Source organism: Dasypus novemcinctus, chromosome 25, assembly GCF_030445035.2.
Source record: "Dasypus novemcinctus isolate mDasNov1 chromosome 25, mDasNov1.1.hap2, whole genome shotgun sequence".
Taxonomy (NCBI): domain Eukaryota; kingdom Metazoa; phylum Chordata; class Mammalia; order Cingulata; family Dasypodidae; genus Dasypus; species Dasypus novemcinctus.
Window position 1 is genome coordinate 21,177,411 of NC_080697.1, and position 26,355 is coordinate 21,203,765.

At 35.9% G+C, this 26,355-nt stretch overlaps 1 protein-coding gene across 5 annotated transcripts in view; it reads right to left on the reverse strand.

The window, feature by feature from the left end:
* The window catches only part of CLIP4 (CAP-Gly domain containing linker protein family member 4), a 67,220-nt gene that overhangs the window by 16,457 nt on the left and 24,408 nt on the right, over positions 1–26,355 (reverse strand). For all 5 annotated transcript variants that reach the window (XM_071211926.1, XM_058287796.2, XM_058287797.1 and 2 more), the window contains 8 exons: positions 25,442–25,678; positions 21,005–21,140; positions 15,945–16,085; positions 14,613–14,702; positions 13,693–13,836; positions 9,999–10,133; positions 6,944–7,067; positions 3,364–3,428 (listed from right to left, as the gene is read on the reverse strand). In XM_071211926.1, coding sequence (XP_071068027.1) covers positions 3,364–3,428; positions 6,944–7,067; positions 9,999–10,133; positions 13,693–13,836; positions 14,613–14,702; positions 15,945–16,085; positions 21,005–21,140; positions 25,442–25,678 — 1,072 coding nt within the window. The remainder of the gene's footprint in view (positions 1–3,363; positions 3,429–6,943; positions 7,068–9,998; positions 10,134–13,692; positions 13,837–14,612; positions 14,703–15,944; positions 16,086–21,004; positions 21,141–25,441; positions 25,679–26,355) is intronic.

The window sequence follows — 26,355 nt, forward strand, 5'->3', positions numbered from 1 at the left end:
AATAAACATTTCTCCAAAGAAGAAATACAAATGGTCAGGAAGTTACTGAAGGCAGGGAGAGGACAAAAGAGGTGTGATATTGGGGCATTTTTGGAACTTGGAGTTGACTTCAATGATATTGCAGGGGCAGATGAAGGACATTATATATTCTGCCATCACCCACTGAATGAACTGGGAGAGAGTGTAAACTACAACATAAACTATAATCCATGCTGTGTAGCAATGCTCCAAAATGTACTCATCAATGCAGTCAATGTACTACACTAATGAAAGAAGTTGTCGATGTGGGAGAAGTGGGGTATATGGCAACCTCTTATATGTTTTGATGTAACATTTTGTGTGATCTATGTGTCTTTAAAAAAACAGGCCATTATTAAAAAAACAGTAAACAATAAAAGCTCAAAGGATGTAGAGAAAAAGGAACACTCCTTCACTGTTGGTGGGATTGTAAAATGGTACAGCCTCTGTGGAAGACAGTTGGGCGGTTCCTCAGGAAGCTAAATATAGAACTGCCAGATGATCCAGCAATTCCTCTACTAGGAAGAACTGAAAACGGTGACACAAACAGACATCTTCACACTGACATTCACAGCAGCATTATTCACAGTTGCCAAAAGATGGAAACAACCTAAGTGTCCATCAACCAGATAATGGATAAACAAAATGTAGTATATACATAAGACAGATTATTATGCTTCAGTAAGAAAATATGAAATTGGGACACACATGATAACATGGACAAATCTTGAAGACAATATGCTAAGTGAAGTAAGCCAGACACAAAGGTACAAATATTGCATGGTCTCATCAATATGAACTAAATACAAAGAATGAACACATGTAGTTAAATCCTAGAGTATAGGTTATTAGGAGATAAGAGGAGGACTGAGAAGAATTACTGATGCTTAATATGTAGAAGTTTTAATTAACTTTACAGTAAACATATGGAAATGTAGTAGAGTTGATGGTAACACATTATAGTGAGTAGAGGCTGGTTTATAAATGGGAATGTGGCTAGAAACGGTAGTCTAGGGATGTAAATGTCAACTGAAAGAAAGCTAGAGAATAATCTAGGGACTGAATAACACAGTGAACCCAGAAGTGGATAAGAATTGTGGTTGATGGCACAGATGCAAGAGTGTCATTCTGTGAACTAGAGCAGATGTACATCACCATTGCAGGGTGGCGGGAATGTGGAGAAGCATGGGAAAAATACAGCAGGGGGAAAGAGACTTGGCCCAGTGGTTACGGCGTCCATCTACCTCATGGGAGGTCCGCGGTTCAAACTCCAGGCCTTGACCCGTGTGGAGCTGGCGCATGCACGGTGCTGATGCGCACAGGGAGTGCCATGCCATGCCGGGGTGTCCCCCACGTGGGGGAGCCCACACACAGGGGTGCGCCCCATAAGGAGAGCCGCCCAGTGCAAAAGAAAGTACAGCCTGCCCAAGAATGGCGCCGCACACACGGAGAGCTGACACAAGATGACACAACAAAAAGAAACACAGATCCCCTTGCCGCTGAGAACAACAGAAGTGGACAAAGAAGAACACACAGCAAATAGACACAGAGAACAGACAACTGGGGGGGGAAGGGGAGAGAAATAAATAAATCTTTAAAAAACAAACAAAAAATACAATTGATGTGACCTATGGACTGTGGTTAATAGCAATATTGTAATATTCATGCATCTATGACAAAGATATACTGTGTTGATAATGGGGGAGAATGGAAATAGTGTGCCAAATGTTCACTATGGACCATGGTTAGTGGTAATAGTCTGATGATATAATATATATGATATAATACATAACATCTCATCTTCTGTAACAGATATTCCACCACAGTGTGGTTATGTTGCTGAAGCTGTGTTGTATGGGAATTCTATACATATGCATAATTGTTCTGTTAAGTTCACAACTTCTATAATACAAATATATTTTAAAAAATAATAATAAGGTGGGTTGGGGGAAAATATGCCAAATGTAAAATACAGACTATAGTTAGTAAGATTTTGACAATATTCTTTTATAATTTGTAACAACTCTCACAACAATGCAAGTTGTTGTTGGTAGATTGATACTATGGGACCCCTGTATGAGGTTATGCATGTTTGTGTTGTAAGTTCACAACTCTTCTTACTATATACTTATCGATTATGTATGTTCATGTTAAATGATATACTTCAATAAAAAAATTTTTTTAATACAAAAAAAAAGAAGAACCTGTGCTTGTCAAGACACCAAGACAAAGTAAAAAGACAAGCCACAAACTGGGCAAGGTTCAACCTCATCTGTAATCTGGAAACCACAAAGTAAAACTACAATGAGACTCCAATTCTTCAGGTTTACTCTGGACAACTAACAAAACAATGATGATGGACCAGTGCTGTACCCCAAAAGGAAGACGCGTCATCAAAACAATTCCTTTCCTCTGCCCCGTAATATCTAAATCCCCTGTCACCTGAAGCAATCAGAGCAGACACCATCCCAAATCCCTCAAGACTGAGGAATGAACAAAAGTAAAGGGAGGAGTGCAACCAGGGAACAAAGCAGATTTATTGTTAGTGTAGTTACCTTATGTTACGGAGTAACTTGTAACATTGATATAAAAACTAAAAACAAAAATAATAGTATCAAGGAATTATTAATTTAAAGGTGATAATGTTATTTCGAGAACAAGAAAATATTCTTGTTCTTTTGGCAATGCATACCGAAATAAATTATTTTCAGGCCAAAACAAACAAACAAAAACAAAACAACTTACAGCAAGACATTTACACCCATCAGACTGGCAAAAACCTTTAAATCCAACAATTCCAGTATTGGTGAGACAAGGAGCAACAAAGTTGAACACGTGCACTGGGGACAGTTCGGCATTGCTGGAAAGGCTCACAATATGCCCGTCCCATGATCAGGCAATCCTAGAGACTTCTACACATGCACCCAGGATGTGTGTAGCAAGTTCTTGCAGTGAAAAGCAGGCTATGACTCAAATATCCGCCAGCCACAGAATGAATGAATGAATAATGTATTACAATGGACACTAAATGACAGTAAAAATAGCAAACAATAAGCAAAACTAAATCTACATTATTTAAAGATACATTTATATATGGGTGATGAAAATATAAAGACAAACGAGGAAATATTTACTATAAAATTCAAGACGGTTGTAACCTGAGGAAGGTTTCTATAGCACAGGAAATGCTCTCTCTTCAGCTGGGAAGTGGAAATAGACATCTGCTTTATGACTACATGAACTATACTAACACTTTTTATACATTCCTTTGAATATATATATATATACTTCACAATAAAATTTTTTAAAAAAGGGAATTTTAGGAACATAAAACTCAGATCTTACCAGGATAAGAACGATTCTGTTTATTTGATGAAATTTCTGAAAGAGTATCCAGGGAATCTGTTATTCTATGAATAAAGCAAACAAATAATGCACATCCCATTAGAAGTAGGTGGTCTTCAGACTTAAGACTGGTTTTCAACTGAGGTTCTCACACCAACTATTAATTTGTAATTTCATTCATTCAACAAACATTTACTGAATACCCATTATAATCCAGGAATGAGCTTCAATCTAGTATGACAGATAGGCAGTAATAAACAAGAAAAGGTCCTTGTTTGCTAACAATAAATACTGACAAATCAGCTTACAGTGGAGCCACTTAAGATAGGGACATAGTTTTATGTCTTTGGAATTTATCTTCAAAAGTGAAACTAAAAAATTTGAAAATTAGTTTATTTTATATTATATATTTAAGTGTTAGATTATAATTATAAAACTATGACTGTTAAATTGAAATTAAATTGAAAAAGAGATCACTGGCTTTGAGTATGTATGTGATTTTTCTGATAAAATGGAATGGTTAATACAATTCAGCATCAGTTACTTCATATTTGATTTTAAGCACAAAGGTCACTTTCCCAATTTCCTACTTTTTGATATTCAAATCATTCTTTTTATTTTTAAGCCAACCCTGACAACCTCATTTTCTTTTGATTGTTTGCTGATCTAAATCATCTAAGCCTTCATGTATCTATCAGTTCCTCCCACACCCTTTATTACGACCAAGATATCCTGCTTCTTATAATTCATATGCATCATTTTTACATGCAATACAACATATAACCATCAATAAGAGATGGGTGGACACAAAGAATATGACTTGAGGAAGAGGACAGATACTTGAACTTGGTGAGGGATTGATTTTTTAAATGACCAGTTCTTTAGTAATAAATAACCTAATCATGGGAACGACACCAGTGAGCCCTAAGCTAGTGGAGACCACTTGGGCAGCACATATACTACACTAGAAGAGATTAGATTTGATCTAGTCAGTGAATTTTCTTAGAATTTTTGTGAAGAAGTAGTGATTCACTTACACACTAACAGAAGAAAAGGCATTAACTAGGTGAAAGTTCGGTGGTGGCAGGTGGGTCTGGAAAGCCTTCCAGGCAGTGAAATAGCATGTGCACAGATTCTGGGACAAACTGCACCTTTTTAAAATGGAAAGGGAAAAAGAAAAGGGCAGGAGTTGATGCAATCCCGAGGAGGAGGGACTGGCTGCTCTCTCCTTAAGACTGCCATAATGCAGTGCCTTATTTAAAACCCTTCCATCTTAAGGATTGGAGGTGTCTTTAGAGAGCTACAAGGAGGGGTTCGAATACAAGCTTCACAAAATCAGGGACCACGTCTGTTTTGTGTATAGAATGCCTATCACAGCACAAAGCACTAAAAGACCCTTAATAGTATCTGATGATGATGAATGAAACAATCAGAAGATGACAGAAGACAGCTGGCTGGGAGAGCAGTTCCTTTAGACAGCCTGGTTTCTTTAAGAAGGGGTGGGGGATTGCTTTTAAAGGAACCACCTTGATGAGGCCAAATTGGAGAGAAGCAAAAAACAAAGTGAAAAAACATATGTTCCATAAACAAAGAGAAAAATAAAGGTGAAAACATGAGAAAGTGGCTCCATAACATAAAGAAGAAAAGGCTGTTATAGCACAAAAAAAGCTCTGAACTAAGAACCTGATAGTGCACTTGATCAATACTTAATGTGCCTTCAATATGTCAAACTAGGTTTCTCTGGGTAGTAAGACATGAAAAAAGAAATCACAGCCCTCGTGATAAGAGACAGACAAAACCTACAAGAGACTGTAGAAATGTGCTGATGAAGCTATGGCCAAGTAATACGAGAACACAGAAGACTGGTTGCTGACAGTGTGGGTTTTACTCGACTTGACCCTTTCCTAGATATGGGTCCTGGAGGGAGGTACTGACCTCTTTTAGCCTGTAAAGGATAGTGGTGAGGAGTACACCTGATCCTCAACTGCCTGGGTCACTCCCCACTTCGCAGCTGTGCTCACCTGTGAGAGGGATAATTACAGCGCACCATCCTCCGGGAAGGTGTTGGGATTAAAAGCGCTAATAAAGGTAAAGCACTTAAAACAGTGCCTGGCACCACAAGTGAGAGTCGTGAGCTATCACCTCTTTTTATTTTTTATAAAATGATCATAAGAATAGAACAAACGATCTAAACACAAGGGCTTGGGGGGAAACAAAAAAACAACTCTGAGTAGACTCCAGTCCTCCATTAACTAGCTGACTTTATTATCTCTTGAAATTTGTTTCTTTGCCTGCAAAATGGGCCTGATCATAATATCTATGTCTCTGGGTTTTGGGGGGATTAACGATATATGCATCAAGAGTACAAAATACAGTGCCTACCACTTATTAAATACGCAATAAATGTAATCGTTATTGCCATTTTTCAGTCTACCTGATTAAATTAATTATTAGGATCAAATGCTTCAAAAAACTATAAAGCATTATATAGTGAGTGCTATATAACAAGGATTATGCCAAATACATCAAAGAAGAAGAAAAACAGCTTAGTACAAAAAACTATATGTAATTATGCAATAAGGAAAATAAACTGAGGACCAAAATGGATATGAAATCTGTTTTATTTGTCAGGATAGTCACAAACTTTGTTTGCAACAGATTCCATTGAAACCAAAACAAAAGAGGAATGTAAAATTTATCACAGATGTCCTAAAAAAGAAAAATACACATAATATTAAAGTATAGAAAATAGTAAGGAAATATTGACCCAAGAAAGTCTGAAATAATACATTTGTTGAAAGTATCTAGTTCCACCTCATTCTTCAGTGCTTTTGTTGGAAGGGACCTTAAAGAGACTCCTAGTTTATGGTGATAGATCTGTTAAGAATGTGAATATGTTGTTTCTTAAAGATCCACTGGAAAGCATACCAAACCAACTTCTTACAGCACATAAGGGAAGTCATTTCACATAATAGGACCTAAAATTTCATGAATTCTTGTTCCTGCTGAACTTATTTTTTAAAACCAGAATGAACCAGTACAAAAGTATACTATCTTCAGAAGAAACACCAACGAGGTATATCATACATAAATCCTGAAGGTTCAGGAAGCTTCACTTCCCCCAAAGATCTTCTGCCTATCTATTTTTGAAAACCAAAGAAATGAGAGGAAAAAGCCATTTTGGTTCCATTAGGTTTGTAGGAAAATGAATGGGGTGCCTGCTGGCAGGAAATTTAATGTAGTTAGGATGTGACTGAAGCAATCAGAGAGCATTTTTACTTTTGTTTGCATGACAGATTAAGCTTGCTGCTCTCACTGTTCTTAGCTGCAAACGCCACTTCTAATAGCCGACATAGACTCACAGGGTTTGCAAATGAGGAATAAAGGAGGTTTTTTAAAATTGCAAATCCTCAGCAAAGCAAATTTAGCTTTCTGTGAGCCTTCTCTTTGAAGAAGGTGGTTGCTTAACCCCTTGAAAGAAGACATGAGCATGTTTTTAATGTACAATTAGGGACTAACTATAAACCACTGCAAATTACAAAACAGAGTTCCTGCAAATAATAAATTCCATTTTTCTTACCTCTGCACCCTGGATGGGGGAGCAAATATTCCATATCTTGGAGAACAACTAAAATACTGCACACCTCCAACTGAACCATCATTCTTTCCATGAGGTTTTTCAAGCTCTATACCATACCAATATCCTAGAACAGAAATACTGGATTTTAAAAACATCTGTACTTTATTCAAAATTGTTATGCAATTATACAAATCTAAAGTCTAAGTGGTTTAACATTTTCACAAATGACCAGAATGAGGGAAGGTCATCATGATTATTAGATTTTCAAATGATAAAAAAATAAAATTTGAAAATTTGAAAAGTGAACAGCAATAATGTTTTACAAGCATAATTGCAGAGCAGTACACTAAGGGAGGAAAGTAAAATGCACAAACACAAATTTGGCAAGGATTAGCTATTATGCAAGTAGTTTATGATCAAAAGTAGATAAAATCTATAATAAGAAACTGTCCTTGACTTGATAATACAATATGTTTAAGTGAGAGAAGTGTAGCATAATATTGAGATGTCTAAATCATAAAATAAATATGCAATCTTTTCATTATATTCTAATATTAGTACACCACAAACAGTTCTTAAATAATTAAAGAAGGATGAAAATAATATGGAAAATACCACTAGACACCATGATAACTCTCTGCCCTTATTATTATTATTTCATCTAGAATGGAAAGAAAAATCAGTTTTAACCTAAATGAAAAGATTTAGGTTAGCTAATAGGAAGAGTTTTCTAAAAGGCTTTTATGTATTTAAAAGGCTCACTCTGAGGACAGTAATCAGATTTCCTGTCCCAGAGAACCTATATTTAAGTAGTAAGGTTGCTTTTAGTCTGGCTCCATCTAATATTAGAGAAATGGACAAACATTCCTAGAGCAATGATTCTGGAATTGAGGGTGCCTCAAGACCAGTTGAAAGTGCCTGATAGTCCATTAATTTGCAATTAAAAAAAATAAAGCTGTAATTGTATTTGGTCCCTTTCAATCAGTATCAAATAAAAAATAAGGACAAAGATACCAATAAACTTACTGTAAATTCCAAATACAAAATTCTTGGTTTCTTTCAGATTACTAGTTCAAAGAATCAATTATATAACCTCTAAAAAGTCAACTTAGAAGTTCTTTTTTTTTTCCCCTATTATATTCAAACAGATGACCCTTGAATCCATTCCAGATTTTGAGGTTTGGGTTACTAAGTCTAATGCATGAGTAGTGCATTTTACACTTACATACTATGGGTACATAGTATAATTTTTGCATTTTCCCACTTTAATTTACCATATAACTGCTTTCTGTTGTTCTATAATGCCCCATCTCTTGAAAACATGTAGCATAACAGAAATACATCATGACACATGTTAACAGTAGTGACAACACATTGTCTGGTGTGTGTGGTATGGATAGCTTCCCACTTAAACGATACTTTTCTTTCAGAAGTGGCACTGATGAAAATGTTAAAAAAATTAAATATGACTTATCTTAAGTCTAGATCTTATAATTTATTAAAAGCCTAGTTATTACCACTGTCCTGTAGAACTGTTTCATCTAAACTTTGATTCCAGAAGAAACATAAGCTACCACTTTCTTCAAGGGCAAGATAACTTTAACATGAAAAGTTTCTAACTTCTATTAATACTTGCTTATTATTTCCCAAATTTCTAAATACTTTACTTTAGAAAGATGAATTGTGACCTAAGAATCAAACCATTCTAGCCTTGTTTAATATAGCCAGAGAGAGGGAACTCAAATAACACATGGTTATTGTGAAAATTAACCTACCTCTGGGATTCCTAACTTTTTATTTGAGAGCTATTATTGAGAACATCCTAACTAATCTCAATCACTACCTGGAGACTTGAGAGAGACATGAATTATAAAACACACAACCTATCTCAAATCAATTAGTTGGCTTGCAATTAAAAGTCATAAAAATGGAACAGTGTGTTGGGAGACCATTCTTCATGGCTCAATCATGCTTCTGCATAAATTGTGGGTGAAGCAAGGGCCACCTTTGTTCTGGGCTTTCTTTTCATGGATGTCTGTACAGGGGACAGCCATGGGGGACAAAGATACTGACTCCCTCCAGGGCCAAATGTGTAAAGGCTCAGACTCCGTTAGCTCCTCTCCTGTAATGTAAACCCCTGGGTGGGCAGCTGTTGCCCTTTGCTGTGTCAAATGATGTCACCTGATGGCAAGTGAGGCTCAGGGAAACAGTGCAGGAAAATGCTGCTACTCTGGCTACCATTATTGCTGTGAGTAATAATGTCCTTTTTCTCTCTCACCCATTGGTCTCAGATCTTCTTTCAGTATCCATGAGACTGAGGCAGACTAGCCTGTTAGCTCACAAATGGGGTAAAATCTCAGACCCTTCAGAGTTCCTGATAGAATATTACAAACTTAAAAAAAAAATCAAATTTCTAGGTAACATTTTCCTAAATGCTGCAATGCCACCATGTGTCAAAATAGCATACTGCTCTTTAAAACATAAAACATGGTTTCATTCAATTGCCTTCTTTTTGAAACCACAGTCACTGAAGTGTAAAAGAAAGATAATTTTTACTTTTAGAAATACAATATTAGTCTAGATTGGAATGAATATATAAATATACAATCACATTTTGAAGGTTTCAGGGTAGGCAAAAGGTTTATCATTTTCCTCAGGACCCTTTTGTTTGCTTTCTTCTCCAGGCCACTATGTTAAAAACTATACGATTACTTCTTATCTACTCATTTTAGAGATTATCCTTAGCAAAAAATCTAATCCTAAAATGTTCTCCCTATTATTTAGCACACACATTCAGTGAGAATAAAATCAGAGAGTGACAATTAATTTTAACACTGGACAATTAATTTTAACAATTGGCAAGAAAAGTTTATGAACAACAGTCAACCTGTATAAAATAAAGACTGAGTTTTAAGCATGGCTTTACATTTTCTGTGTCATAGCTACCATACCCAAGAACTGTTAATCAAGATTTCTCTATAATCCAATTTTACTTACATGAAAAATTTTAAACCTTCTGAACTCAGACTAAACAAAGTCTACCGAGATAAGTTACCTGGAGCAAAGTTTGTTGTCCCAAAAAACTTAATGGTGCCAATTCTCTGGCCTACTACCAACACTCTCTCTCCAAGATGCAGTTCTCCTTCACAACGGGTATTATTGGCTACAGAAGTTGATGAGGAATTCAAACCTGTTTAGTTGGTTGGTGGGGGAGGGAGAAGAGTAGGAAAAGGAGAGAAAAGAAAACAAAAATCAAAATGCACACTAGCCAAAAATTTGCTGTCTTCCAACCAGTATAATTAGTTGGAGATTTCTATATTTGATACCTTTCATTATACATGACATCTGTAATAGTGTTCCTCAGATGTATGTCCAGCAATTTAAAGGGAATCTGAAGGGTTCCGGGGAAAATTATTGCCAGAGAAATTATTGCATGGGAAATTAACACAACCTGATTCCTACTAGAGTGTCAGCTCTTCCAGGATTGCCTGACTCTCCCTCTTCTAAGAACAGGGATTAGCAAACTTTTTCTGTAAAGATCTAGACAGTAAATATTTTAGGATTTGCAAGCTATGTGGTCTTTGTCATAACAGCTCAACTCTGCTGCTATAACACAAAAGCAGCCAGAGAGAATACATAAACAAATGGGCATGGCTGTGTTTTGATAAAACTTTATTTGCAAAAATGGGCAGTGGGTCAGATTTGGCCTACAGGCCAGTTTGCTAATTCCTGTACTAGTGAAATGCTAGAATTATAGTGGTTCACTGGAACTGTGTAAATGACACAGACAGGAAAGTGATTTGAGAGTACAACTGCTAGAAGGTTCTAATCATCCCAAATTGATTTCCTTACTAGGAAATCCTCTCACCTAGATTCAGACTGAACCCTGAAATACCCAGTATTAAAACAGCAGAAGTACTAGAGAAATACTGTCTCTGGAAAGCTGTTCAAACCTAACAGCTGAACGAAACAAGATGGCCTCTTGGTTCTTCTCCCATTAGTACATAGACAGAGATTTGAACAGCTGTCATCATGGAAGCTGGAGAACCCTAGATGAGGACATGGGATGGGGGACAAGTTGTGTCATGAACATGGGAGAAACTGAAAGCATGGTCAGAAATGAAGGAACATAAACCCATGGAGAAGGCAGGCATGGATGAAGTGCTATACTAAAAAGTCCTTGGCTAATAGGATAACCAATACTTCCACAGCACTTCACAGTTTACAAAGTATTTTGCATACGAATTGTAATGACAAATGATGAGATAAAAACTTAGGATTTACCTAAGAGACAGTTTCCACAGCTAGTAGGTGGCACCCCAAGATTGAAACTCAGACCCTGTGACCAGAACTCCTCAGGTCTGTCCCCAGGTTCTCTGTAGAAAATGGGCCAAGGAAGGCAAGTTCAAGAATGGGGTACAGGGGAGCGGATTTAGCTCACGTGGTCGAGTGCCTGCTTCCCATGTATGAGGTCCTGGGTTCAATCCCCAGTACCTCCTAAAAACAAAACAAAAAATTCTCATTGGGGAGCAGATGTAGCTCAGTGGTTGAGTACCTGCTTCCCATGTACAAGGTCCTGGGTTCAATCCCCAGTACCTCCTTGAAAAAAAAAGGGGCGGGGGTTACAATGAGGTTAGGGCTCAGAGAACTCAGACCTCCTCTCCTCTCTTCCCACTCCCTTGATCCTTTCTTTCTGCTCCTTTTTCTCCATAATTCCTTATTCTCACTTTCCCCTAGTGTCCTCTCTCTGCAGTCCACATCTCCCTCAAGGGCAAAACTATAGAAAAAAATGGAAGATCAACTCCCTGTAGAAAAATCTCTTAAAGAAATATCTCTGTGGGTTTCAAACACAGACTTCCTCTCACATATCTCCATGTTTGTTCACATGCTTCCTAGCTCTCTCTCTCTCTCTCTCTTTGAAAAGGTTCTCTCTCTCCAATTGGTGATTTTCTTTATCTTCACTATTTTTAAGTCTACTTATCTCTCTAATCTATAAAAAGGGAAAAAAAGTAAAATACAGATGCACACTAGAACTTCCTATAAGGGATAACATGCCCACGCATAAATTTTAGTCAACCCAATGTCAAAACCTCAAATACCAAATGAAGTGAGCCTTAAAAATATACAGAAAATGAGGACAAATAGGATTGCCACATCACTGCATCCTCTCACCTCAGTTCCCCAGAGCACGAAAGAGAAATTGGCTGGGGGAGAGGAAAGAGCCATTCAGAGAAAAAAAATATTCTAGGTAAACACTTACAGACAAAACTTTTAGGTCGTCACATCAATGTTAGTGTTGAGGCACTTGATTCCCAACCTGCCCACCTTCCCATCAAATAAAGTATTTTAAAAGAGAAAAAAAACTGTCATGAGCATTTTCAGTAATAAAATATTTGTACAAGTGCTAGAAGTATTAGAAAAGGATTCTGTTGACAATTATGAGCTTCCTTAAGAACAATTTATGCCAAAATAGCTTCATTTCCTAGCTGGACAAGTTTATTATACAGGCAAATGAGTGAATTGGAATAGACGCGATATATGTTGACTTCAGCAGGAAGTTTGATGAAGAGCTTTATCCTTACACCTAACTAAAGGAATGTGGATTGAATGAGATCATGCAAGAATCACAGTTACTAAAAAAAAAACCGCACATATCCAGCATATCCAGAACAGGTTATCATTGTCAACTTGGGAGGTGATCCTTTGTCCCTCTCTTAAATTAAGTTTTAAATAATGACTTGGAGGAAAACCAGAGAAAGCATGCTTTTAGATATGAAGATGACACAAAGACATGTGGAAAAGCTAAGTGCAAGAAACAAAGTTCAGTTGGGATAAACCACTAAGATTAAATTGAATGAAAATAAATGGAGTGGGTGTAGCTCAGTGGTTAAGCACCTGCTTTGCATGTATGAGGTCCCAGGTTCAATCCCTAGTACCTCCTTAAAATAAATAAAAATAAAGTCTTATATTCAGCTGCCAAATGAAGATACTTAGCCTAAGGCTCAATTTGAGCCAATAATAACAGCATAATTATTAAAATGGAGAAAGCAGCCTTAGCCCACATTTGTAAAATTGAGAGGCAATAGCTCAACTCTGTTATCAGCTGGCTAGCAAAAGGTCTGGAGATCATGTCATTCTAGGAACAACCAAAGGCACTTGGGGCCAAGGCTGACTATACCAGTAGATGAGAGCATGTGCGTGAGGTCATGCAGCAGACCTGAGGGTAAAGCCAACTTAGAAAGTGTGATCAGGAACCAGTGACTCACCTTCTTGAGCCTTGGTTTCCTCATTCTTAAAATGAGGATAATAATAATATTCCATGGGCCTATTTTAAGAATTAAATGAAATAATAATATGTCAACTGCCTAGCACAGTACCTGAAATAGTAAGTATCCAAAAATGTTCATTATTATTAGGCTTAAGTTTTAAGAGATAGGTAAACAGATAATAAAACCTAATAGTTACCAAGTATTTGAAGATCTATCATAAAGTTCTAAAAGGACCATTAAAGGAATGGAGGACTTAGATACATGGGAAAGAGAAGTCAACAATCAGGACAAGAAAAATGATGTGAGCAACAAGGGAAAGGAGAGAAATCCAAAGTATGTTTACAAAGGGGTGAGAGGTGCAAGTAGTTCAAGCTCATGGGAAGAAAGGTTCCTGTCACACACTTAAAAAGAGTAGATCTACTTACAAACAAACCAATTTTAAAAACACCAAGAAAGCCCAGTTGAAAAAGCCATAGATACCAGCACTGGCTCTAGATGAAACAGAGGGGCTTTTGCTCATTGTCTTCTTGATATGGCTACTAGCATTCGATTTCTTGGGGTAGCTCTGTTTGTGTTCCACAGAAGATGTAGAAGAGGAACTGCTGATGGATCCAAGCAGAGTAACTAAAGCAGGCAAAGAAAAAGAATATATCAAGAGTGGAAAATAAGAAAAGTGGGCAAGATGCTGTTCTAGGCAAATCTTTCTGAAACTCTCTTTTAGCCTTCTCAACTAAGGATTATCTCATGGCAAATGCCAGATTTCATCTAAATATATCATCCAAACATATCATAGTTCATACACAGAAGATTTTATGCCCCCAAATAATAGTATTTCAAGGATTCACACTATAAGGTCACAATCTCACACAGGGTAATGGCATCACATCAGTTAACTTAAACAGATTACCTAATCTAAACACTACTTTCTCCCATTCCTCATTTTAGATGACAGTAAAGTCCTACCTAATTTAATTACAAAAACAAAGAAGCTATTAATACATTTTAAGGTGATAAAAGTTTAATATTAAAATGTTTTGAGTTAATCATAAAGGCAAGCAGGAATGCTTTTCAATTTTCTACTCATATTCTATATACCTAATGATTTGATAAAGGCAATAAACATTTTGGTCATGTCATCTGTACTATGGAATCTCCTTTTATTCCTTCTTTTAAACAATTGCACTAGTTCTCTAATTTAAGTGTATGTTAGAATCACAGTACAGGACTATATACAAAAAAGTATGTATGTATATATTGCAGGCTGCTTGAGCAACTTTCAAGGGTAATTTTTACTATAATGACTTTTCCCTTACTGACCTCAAGTGATTTTTTTCACTATATTATTTTTAAGCTCCATCCATAAATTAAGAATATTTTGAGAAATAAAAACTATATATTACCATCTTTCTCTGTTACAGTTTTCAATTCTTCACCAGGAGGCAATGAAAGTGTTGATTCAGAAGTACTGTCTTTTTTGGGTGTCATTAATCCTAGGGCATAAAAACAAAACAAAGAGAGAAAGAATTTTTTAAAAACATTTAATATGGAGCCTATATGGCTCAGTGATTGAGCACCAGCTTCCCACATACAAAGGTCTGGGGTTCAATCCCTGGCTCTGTTACCAAAAAAACGAACGAACAAAAAAAACATTTAACATAAAAATATAGTTGATTTCTTAAAAAAGTACAGACAGCCCTCATTATCTAAACCTTATCTACTTCTGAAAACATGATGGATACCAAATTCACAGACAGCAGGGGCCAACATTTCATTATTTAAATGGGAAAGATAAGAACATATTCTCAGAAAAATATACTAAATGTATGATATGGACTATAATTAGTAGTAATATTTTGACAGCGCTCTGGGACAGTTTGTAGCAAATGTTTCACAGCAATGCAAGGTGTTGGTAGTGGGGTGATGTATGAGACTCCTATATGATGTTATGCATGTTTATTTTTGAAGTTCACAACTTTTATTATACACTTATTGTTTATGTATGTTCATGTATGAATTATATACTTCAATAAAAAATAAATTAAAAAAAAAAAGAATGCATTCCCAGGGAGCAGATATGGCTCAAGCGGTTGAGCACCTTCTTCCCACATGGGCGGTCCCAGGTTCAGTCCCTAGTGCCTCCTAAAAACAAAAACAAACGACAAGCAAACAAATGGAGAAAAACAATTCAGGGGAGCTGATGTAGCTCAAGTGTTGAGCACCTGCTTCTCATGTATGAGGTCCTGGGTTCAATCCCCGGTACCTCCTAAAAAAAATACAGTGAGGAGACACAAACCACAGCTCACACACTGAGGCAGTGAAAAGCCACAGCAAATAAAGAGGGACCAGAATGCAGAGGACGCTGAATGCCAGCTTTAAAAGGAGCACTTTTTTTTCTGATGAGAAGTCACTAAAGATCCTTGAACAGATAAGAGAAATAAAGCTAGTTGTGTTTCATAAAGATTTATTAGAGGCATAAAATCCACCTTGATGTTAGATTATGATGAGAAAGGTATAGAGAGAGAAAAAGAAGGGACAAATCTGGAATACTCTTGTTAGGAAATGAAATTATAAACCACAATTGAGGTTTAAAAAACAGAAGATATAGGTTTTGTTACATTCAGGTTATACACCGTTGTCAGCAAAAAAAAAAGAGTGAAGCAATCCAATTATTAGGTATTTCATGAATAAAATCAAAATGCTGAGAAGATAATTAACTTTCTGGTTTGACCTACCAGTATTTACTTTTGATGTTACATGGGTTACATCAATTTTCTGGGACCTGGTGAGAGGTACAGCTTTTGTAGAAGGAGTGTATACTATATTCTTCCTTCGATCTTTTGCTTTACTTATCTTTGAAAGAGGTGCAAAAATACCTAAGAATGAATAATTTTAATTAGGCAATTGAAAGCATTTCAAATTAATGGGCAAATACAACTATTTAGAAATAAAAATCTTTAAGTTCTTTATTAGTGCCTGTTACATGTCCTGTAGAGACAGACCAAAAAAACCAACCAATTAAGATCTATTACTAGCTCTCAATGAGCTTACCACCTAGTTGTCAAGACAAACACACATACGTATGTACAATAATTTAAGGGCCACATAAGAGATATGTAAGCAAGTGGTAAGTGTAATTCAGGGAAAAGAGAAATGAGTAAGGCAGTAGTTTTCTGTTATTTCTGACTAAGCTATTGCCAATAGTGCAGTACACAATATAAAAACCTATCCTTCCATATAACTTTATATCTCCTGTAGGATTTTTATTTTTCTCACATTATGGCATTTTATGTTTCTCTCTTATCTGTCTTCTGCACCTCTTGGCAAAATTCAAATGTTACTCATCTCTGGATTTCCCCACTGCACCTAATTATAGTACCTTACCCATAGTAGTGATATAAGTAATCTTTCAAGTATAAAATATAATCCTCTTGAAAGGTCCAGTCCTCTATTCCCGACAATCAGAAACAGGGGGTAGGGGGAGCAGAGGGAGAGGGATGCCCATAAACAGGAGGATTGGATTTTAAAATATCATTAAAAAAGGAGTTTACCCAAGGAATAAAACCCTAGTACAAATAAGTATTTACAGACATTACAGATAGTGAATATGGGCTCTAAATACCAAGATTATCTGGCTTGAACATTTAAAAAGAGAAAATAAATTAAGTCATATATATTAAACCCTTTATTTCATTTACTAAGATGCCTTATGAATTAAGTGTAATATATTAAAAGCAGATTGAAATGTTCAAGACTCTCCAAAGAGTGAGTGCTTGTTAATAGCTAAAAAGTGCCAACTACACCCCTTTTCTGATCTTGACATTCTTTCCCCTTTTAAATTACTTTATCCTGGTTTCCCTATCTCTTCTTTTTTTTTTTTGCTTATCCACAATGTTCTCTCTTCTTTATGTCTCCTACCTACAAGATTTTCCATAACTCTCTATTCTCTAAATTCTTTTCCTTGCCCAAACATACAGAGGTAACAGATACATCCACTATTGTCAAGGGTTTAGAAAAGAAATTATTCTGTACCCTTGGAATTTAATTTGTACAATCTTTCTGGAAGACAAGAATCTAGACCTAATTCCTTATCAAATTAATTATAAGGAAATACTTAAAAGATGTGCACAAAAGTTATAAGGTTACATTTGTACATTATAAGATTTCAAGAGCCAAAAAAATTTGATTGTAATGATACTCCCACACTTCTGGAAAGTTTATTATTAGAAAATAATTCAAAGAAGAAGAAAAGGCCATACACCTGAATATGTCATCGCTGCAAGATTATTCACACAAAGGAGAAAACATAATTGTCCAGCAATAGGATGAATGAACTATGTATATTAATTATTATGCCACCATTAAAAAAGCAGAGCAGATCATTTAACTTTAATTCCTCCCAAAGTTCCACCGAAATATCAGCAAGGAATAAAAATGATATAAACTCTAGAGGAAGAAAAAAAATGCTAAAAAGCTTCCAGAGGAGGGGAAAAGGGGTCAAAAATAGAAGACAGTAGCAAACATCAAAACTTGTAAACTGCAATACTGACAGCTCAAGAAATCTTCTGGCATACTATGACTTGAGGGATATAACCTGCCCACCACCTGTTCTTGTAAACAAATTTTGGTGTAACATGGCCATACCCACTTTTTACATATTCTCTATGGCTCTTTTTTTTTTTTTTACCACAGCTGCAACAGAGACTGTAAGCTACAAAGCTTAAATTATTCACTTTCTGGCCTTTTACAGAAAAAGTTTGCCAAACCCTACATAAGACAAAAAAGTATCATCATCAATATGATTCCAAACTCAACATTCTTCATCCCACCGAACTATCAAATAAAGTGTGAGGGTAGAAATAAATGTCTTTTTACAATGGAAGTTCTCTTTGTCAGAAAGCAACCAAAGAATGTGCTCCAACAAAACAAGTAAGTAAAGCAAGAATTAAACTAACAACAGTAAGAGCACTAAATCTCTCTCTTCAGAGTAGAAAGCCAATAGATGTCTAAAACCGAAAAAATGAAGAAAGTCATATAAATATATTCTTTATGAATATGGATATTAGTATCAGAAAGGATATAGCTGAAGGAGTTGAACCTGTTCTTGCCCCTAAAGAGTAGGACTTAGGGGCAAGGAAGGGTAAGCCAGGGAAGTTGTTTTTGGTTTGGGGGTTCTTTTTAATAAGTCTTGTAATACAACTTATTAAACTAGATACTTGTATTCATCAATAGACATTAAAAAACATAAAGAAGAATAACAATATTACCAACACATATTAAAATTTATTATAAAATTTCTACAATTTAAAAAGTCTAATATGTGCTGGAATTAACATCTCTGTAGAACCAAATGGACTAAACTAAAGCAGACCTTAATGTTTATGAGAACTTAATTTATAACAAAGAAAGCACCACAAGTCAAAGGGAAATGATAGATTTAGAAAGAGAAAAAAATTGTTCCTTGGGAAATATAGATTATTTTCTGGATAACCAAAAGTTCCCCTCCTCCTTCACCCTACTACCTAAGCAGCTTAGTAATGACCTGTACAGAGACTGAGCTGGCTCAGCAGGAAGGCGACTCCTATTTTTACATAATCCAACCCATGATCCCTGGTCCCCAGCCTGCCTTTAGCCATGTAAAGGAGAAGAGGGACAGGGTCTATCTTGTTCAGTAACCTAGGGGCACTCAGCTTTGTCCTTATCAAGTATGTCTCTCCTTGGGATAATGAGAGCTTGGGGAACCACAAGCATTCTATTAACAGTCTATCTGTATTTCCAACACGTTTGATTTACATCTGTCCCGTGTGCTGCTAATTTTTTTTATCCTAAATTACTGGATAGTTGCAAAAATGAGCTATCACAGGAAAATTCAAAATTAAATTAAATCTTCACCTCACACCACATACCAAATAAATTTCAAAAGGATTAAATGAGTAAGCATTTAAAAAATTTTAAAACATTCAAAAGAATAAAATATTTAACTTTGATTAGGAAGAACCACCTAAGCATAAAAGCAATGAAAGAAATTGTAAGGGAAAAGTCTTTTATGTTTAACTACTTAAAACTGTATGCCCTAAAACACTGTAAATCAAGCTCGAAGACTAATGGCAAACTGGGCAAAATATCTGTAATAAACATAAGGTTTTAATGTCCTAAATACAAATTTTTAAAAAGTCTAACAGTAAAAAAAAACCTCTGATATTCTAATTTTTTATTGGGAAAATTACATGAACAAGCAATTGCCAAGATGACAAAAAAATACATACACCACAACGAAATATTTTAAATGTTCTATTGCACCACAATCAAGAGAAATAAGATTTAGAATAAGTTAGAAATCTTTACCCATCAAACCTGAAAAATTCTAAGGCAATGGAGCCATTGAAAAATCACATTTTCAAACAATTTTTAAAGATATGTAAAATGATGCTAGGATATCAAGTAAAAATGCCGAATACATAATAACTATATATAATCCAAATTTTGTGGGGAAAAATTAAACAAAATGAGGTTCTGTCCAATGTGTGTGATGAAAGAGAATGGTAACATAAATTTTTAATATATTTTATATTTTTTTCTATTTAGAACAGTCAGCAAATGGCTAACATTTGTTTAGTGCTTAGAGGGAATCAAGCACTATTTTAGTATTTTAGGTACTTTACATATTTATCAACACATTGAATCTTCAGTGAATTCGTGAAGTATCATGAGCCCATTTCATAAGAAGACAAAGTGAAGAAAAAGAGAGGAAGGAGCTTCCCCAGGCCACACAGCTAGGAGGCAGAGTCACAAGGAGCAGTCAGGAGCCTAAGACTCTACTCTGCATTATTATGCCACCCTGCAGCTCCACAGAGCTTAAGACAAAGAGTACGGGGCAACAGCGGAAAATGGTTTTATAGAGGAATATTCACAGGCAAAGAAAAATATTCACAACTTAGAAAGTGACAAAAGCAGATCAATATTAATGTGTCAGGTGTGTATATATACGTGCATGTGTATGGGAGAGAGTGAGACAAAAAGACAATATGGATTTGACCAAACATACAGATAGATAGGTACATGGATGGATGGATGGACAGACAGATGAACAGATGGATGGACAGATAGATATCCTCAACTCCTTTGCCTCTTTCCTTCTACTGTATACTCTTTGGGGGGGGGGGAGTGGAGAGGAAGCACTAACCCTGGTGAAACATGACTATCAAACAGTTTAATGCAAACTGAGAAAAACATGCAAACTGCTCTGACTTTACATTTATAACCACAAATCTCAAGTGGGCCTGCAGCAATACTTGGCTCTCTACATTCCCCTGAACTATTCACATCCCCTGCTCTCCTGGATGATCATTTCACACCTCCTCCCTCCTCTAACTTCCAACCATCCTTTCCTCTAATGACCTCACTTCTTATTTTCTAAGACAATAGAATGAATCAAAAGAGAATAACCTCATCTTCACCATTTCTCTCCTTAAAAGAGGGCAAGCCATGCCTGATCTAACACAAAACCAGATTGTGCACTGGAGTCCATTTACTTTGAACTTTTTAAGGACTTCTCTCCTACAAGTATCCCCTTTCTCTCCTGAAATACCAATGTCTCCCTCTCTCATATCATTCTCATCAGTGTGTATAGAACATATTGTAAAAAAATCAATCTTTAAAAAGTCCACCCTAACCCCACAGCACCTTCATTTATTATATATAAGTAAAAAGGGACAAGTTATATTTAAAAACTATAAAGGAGTAAATTTAATTGTTTTAAATTAATTCTTAATAAGTTAAATAATATCTACATTACCGTATTTGGAGGCACATTTAAAGTACTGGATTTTTCCAACACTTCCATTATTTTTTCCTTCTGGTTCATCCAACTCAATGCCAGCCCACTGCCCACTTGCAAATTCAGTTGTTCCACAAAATCTTAATGTCCCAACCTAAAGAAAATATATCAAAATGACTCTTGAGTATCATTAGTAATTCTAAGTGTCCTACTCTTTCAAATTTGCTTTACTATGGAGGCTTTTAAAAACCATTCTCTTAAAGTGGACCTAAGAATAAGGAATAAACCAGGGATATAAAGGGATATTAAATAATGATAAAGGAGTTGATTCACGAAGAAAACATAACAATCCTAAATGTATATGCACCTAACAACTGAGCTTCAAAATGTATGAAGCAAAAGCTAATTGAACTGCAAGAAGAAATAGATACATCCACATTTACATTTGGAGACTTGATAATTCCTCTCTCAGTAATCAGTAGACCAAGTAGGCAGAAGATCAGTAAGGATATGAAACAAGCAAAACCAACTATAAAACAACTTGACCTAATTGACATTTAAAGACCATTCCATATAAAACAGCAGAATACAAATTTAAAAGAATAGAAATCATACAAAATATGTCCTTGGACCATGAAATTAAACTTGATAGCAATTACAGAAAGATATATGGAAAATCCCAAAATATTTGGAAATTAAATATATTCCTAAATAACTCATGGGTGAAAGAGAAAATCACAAGGGAAAACGGAAAATATTTTGAACTGAATGAAAATGATAACAATATATCAAAATTTGTGGGGTACAGCAAAAAGCAGTGCTTAGAGGGAAATGTATTGCATTAAATGATTATATTAGAAGACAAGACCTCAAATCAATGATCTAAGCTTCCACATTAAGAAACTAGGAAATGAAGACCCACAGCAAGCAAAAGGAAGTAAATAATAAAGAAATTAAGAACAGATAAACAGGGAAACGGACTTTGGCCCAGTGGTTAGGGCGTCCGTCTACCATATGGGAGGTCCGCGGTTCAAACCCCGGGCCTCCTTGACCCGTGTGGAGCTGGCCATGTGCAGCGCTGATGCGCGCAGGGAGTGCCGTGCCACGCAAGGGTGTCCCCCGCGTGGGGGAGCCGCACGCGCAAGGAGTGCGCCAGTGAACGAGAGCCGCCCAGCGTGAAAAGAAAGAGCAGCCTGCCCAGGAATGGCGCCGCCCACACTTCCCGTGCCGCTGACGACAACAGAAGCGGACAAAGAAACAAGACGCAGCAAATAGACACCAAGAACAGACAACCAGGGGAGGGGGGGAAATTAAATAAATAAATCTTTAAAAAAAAAAAAAAAAAAAGAACAGATAAAACAATAGAGAAAAATCAATAAAACCAAAGCTAGTTCTTTGGAAGTAGCAATAAAATTGATAAACTACTCAACATCATGTTATGATTTAAAAAGAAAAAACTCTTAGCACATTAGGAATAGATGGAACTCCTCAACTTAATAAAGGACATCTACAAAAAATCTAAAACTAACAATTATCATACTCAATGGTGAAAGATGTAGTATTTTCCCTCTAAGATTGGGAATAAGGCGAGGATGTGAGCTCTTTTCACTACTATTCATTACTGTACTAGAAGTACAAGCCAATGAAATAAGGAGAGAAAAATAAATAAAAGACATACAGATTGGAAAGAAAGCAATAAAACTGTCTCTATTCACAGACAGCATGGTTGTCCACATAAGAAATTCCAAAGACTCTAAAAAAAAAAAGCCAAAAGAATTTATAAGTCCAGCAAAGTTGTAGGATACAAGGTCAATATGACAAAATCAACTGTATTTTTATATTCTAACAATGAACAATTGGAAAATGATATTTAAGAAACCCCACCATTTACAATAGCACCCAAAAAAACCATGAAAAATTTACTTTAACCGAACAAAATACATGTAAAAATCTATAAGTTTAAAGTGCTGCTGAAAGAAACAAAAGATCTATATAAATAGAGAGATACACCTTGTGGTTTGTGAAGTGAAAGACTTGATATTTTTAAAATGTCAGTTCTCCCCAACCTGATCTATAGATTCAATACAATTTTAATCAAAATCCCAGTAGAATTTCTTGTAAAAATCCACAAGCTGATTCTAAAATATACATGGAAAGGCAAATAAAGAATAAACAAAACAGTTCTGAAAAGAAAACAACAAAATTGAAAGACTAACACTCTCTGATTTCAAAACTTACTATATAAAGTTATACCAATCATGACAGAGTAGTACTGGGGAAAGGGTATTCCTGTAGATCAATGGGGCAGTATAGAGAGTCCAGAAATATACCTACATCTATGGTCAAGTGGTTTTTAATAAGGGTGCAAGGAAAATTCAACAGAGAAAGAACTGTATTTTCAAAAACTGGTGCTAGATGGACATAGTTGATGGTAGCACAATGATACAAGCCGATTTATAAATGTGGTTGCAGCTGCAGGGTAGTCTAGGGACATCAACATCAATTGGAAGAAAGCTAGAGAATAACCTAGGGAATGAATAACAGTGAACCTGGTGGTAGATAAGGAGTGTGGCTAATAGTACAAATTCAAGAATATTTTTCTATGGACTAGAACAAATGTATGTCACTATTATAAGGTGGTAAGAATATGGTGATGCAAGGTAAAAGATAATTAATGTAACCTATGGACTATAGTTGACAGCAGTTGTAATATTCATGCATCAATGTCAAAGAAGATACTGTATCGACACTAATGACCAAAAATAAGGGGTATGACATTTTTTTTTTCTTTTGCACTAAGGAAACCATTCAAAAATTTACTGGGGCAATGACTGCATAACACTGTGATTTAAGAGAGAGCCACTCAGTGTACACTTTGGATGGCTTGTACAAGGCATGGTTCTGTATAACACAGTGAACCAAGTGGTAGATGATGGACTGTGGTAAACAACACTAATATAAGAGCATTCTCTAATGAACTATAACAAATGCACAATAGTAAAACATGGTGTTAATATTATAATAGGGGAGTATATGGAAAAAATATATCTGTAACAAATGTCCCACAACAATGCAAGGTGTTAGTGGAGGGGTGATGTATGGGAATTCTCCTCATTATGCATGACTGTTCTGTAAGGTCACAACTTATCTAATAAAAAATAAATATGATGCTAGAGCAAATAGATAATTATATGCACCAAAATTTTTAAAAAATTCATTCCATACCTGTAACTCAAAATTAAATATAAAATTAAATGTAAAACTTGACACTCTAAAACTTCTAGAAGAAAACATAGTTGTAAATTTCTTAGATATACTAAAAGCAAATTCCATAAAAGAAAAAATTTGAAAAACTGGACTTCACCAAAATCTGAAATGTCTGCTCTCTGAATGGCACTGTTAATAGAATGAAAAGACAAGCTAGAGACTGGGAGAAAATATAAACTGAAACAAGACTGACCATGAAGTGAAGATCAACAAACGCCAGCTGACTGAGATATATGTGTCCATTATACTCTGCTACTTTTGTATAGCTCAGAGTTTTTCAAAAGAAAAACAGTAATTGTTTAAAAAGTTCATTCTCAGAAATAGTATAGGAATGTTGCAGAGGCTAATTATTAATCCCACATTTTAAAATTTCTACACATTTATAATTTCTTGATATTTAGCAACACAGAAAGGACAAAGAAAAACTAGCAATGTTGAATGAATACATTCTTTAGAAAACTGGTGAATGTCACTCTTAACATAATAGTTTGGTAGTAATTTTATTTCCTTTTTCAGGCAATTTTCTCAATATATCAACCTCTAAATTCCAGTATTTTCTGAGAAACTTGCATCACTCTCCTCACAAGTCCACCCAAATACTGAAAATGCAGTTATGGTAGGAAATTCAATATGCATGAAAAGGATTCCACTTCATTTTCCATACAGAGCTATCCAATAACCCCAAATTTTAAAAAATAATAAATTAATTAAAATGCCCATGTGAGGTAAGAAAAAAATAGATTGGTACAAGTGAATGCTGTAAGGAAACGAGGCTTTGGAGAAAGAGGGGTATCTGAAACATTTTCAGTGGAGGGGGGAGGGAAATCCAATTTACCTAATTCCCCATTTGTGGAATCCTCAAGTCAAACTCCCATGTATGGTGAGGGTCTCCTTTGCTCAATTTCTGTGAGGTACTAGTGGTGAGGGAAGCAGCACTGGGGGCCTGAGGAAGCTCATGCCTCTAAAGCCCCTCAACAGTCTGCCACTCTTCTCTCACTTCAAAAAAGGCACCTTCATGGTTAAGTTCAAAAAGTTTAAATCATCCTTTACAGGAAACTCGCATCTAAGTTCCGCATTTCCCTATAAGTACCTTTCTGCCTACGCAAAGAACCTTTTCTTTTCACCTCAAAACGCCAACCCTGCTGTATGCACCCTGGGCACTGAGGCCTCGGTGGTTACTTACTGTACCTTCTGTCCTGCAATAATAACACGATCCCCCAACTTCAAACCAAGCGAGGCAAGCACCGCCTTGCTGGTGGCATGATCACAGTTTGGAAGCGCAGCCTTTGAGAGCTCATACGACAGGGGCGCTGCGTCCAACAGCATCTGTTTGATTTCTTTGGCGGTGGCGGCTGCATCTGCCATCTCTAATGGCATGTCTACTGGGTCAGGGACCACGTCGGCAGGGGCCTGTCCTTTGTCATTCTGCAGACAAAGAAAATAAAAAAAGCAATTCCACTTGAATTTACTTAGACCTCTATGGAGTCAATTAAAATTATTTTAGAGGAATTTTAAGTCAAATTATTCATCCTTTTTTGATTCAGGAACATTCTAGGTGCTAGACATATACAGTGAAGGAAACAAAAAGCTCTGGTCTCAAAGAGCATGTATTCTAGTGAGGAGACAGACTGTAAACAATTACACCAGTAAAAGAGATATCTTATCTTTGTTATTTCTTTCTTTCTTCTTCCTTTGTTGTTGTTTTTTTTGTACTAATTCCTCCAAGTATGCAGTTAGTTCTTCAATTTTAGCTCTTTCTTCTTTTTTTGATGTATGAATTTATGGCTATAAATTTCCCTCTCAGTACTGCTTTTGTTGCATCCCATAAGTTTTGGTATGTTGTGTTATCATTTTCATTAGTTTCAAGGTAGTTATTAATTTCTTTTGAGATTTCCTCTTTGACCCACTGTTTTTCTAAGAGTGTGCTGTTTAATTTCCATATCTTGCAAAATCTGGGCCTCTAGCCCTTGCAGGTTCCAGCTTCACTTCACTGTGTTCAGAGAAGTTATTCTGTATGATTTCAATCTTTCTGAATTCATTGAGACTTTCTTTGTGGCCTAGCACATGGTCTATCTTGGAGAAAGATCCATGTGCACTTGAGA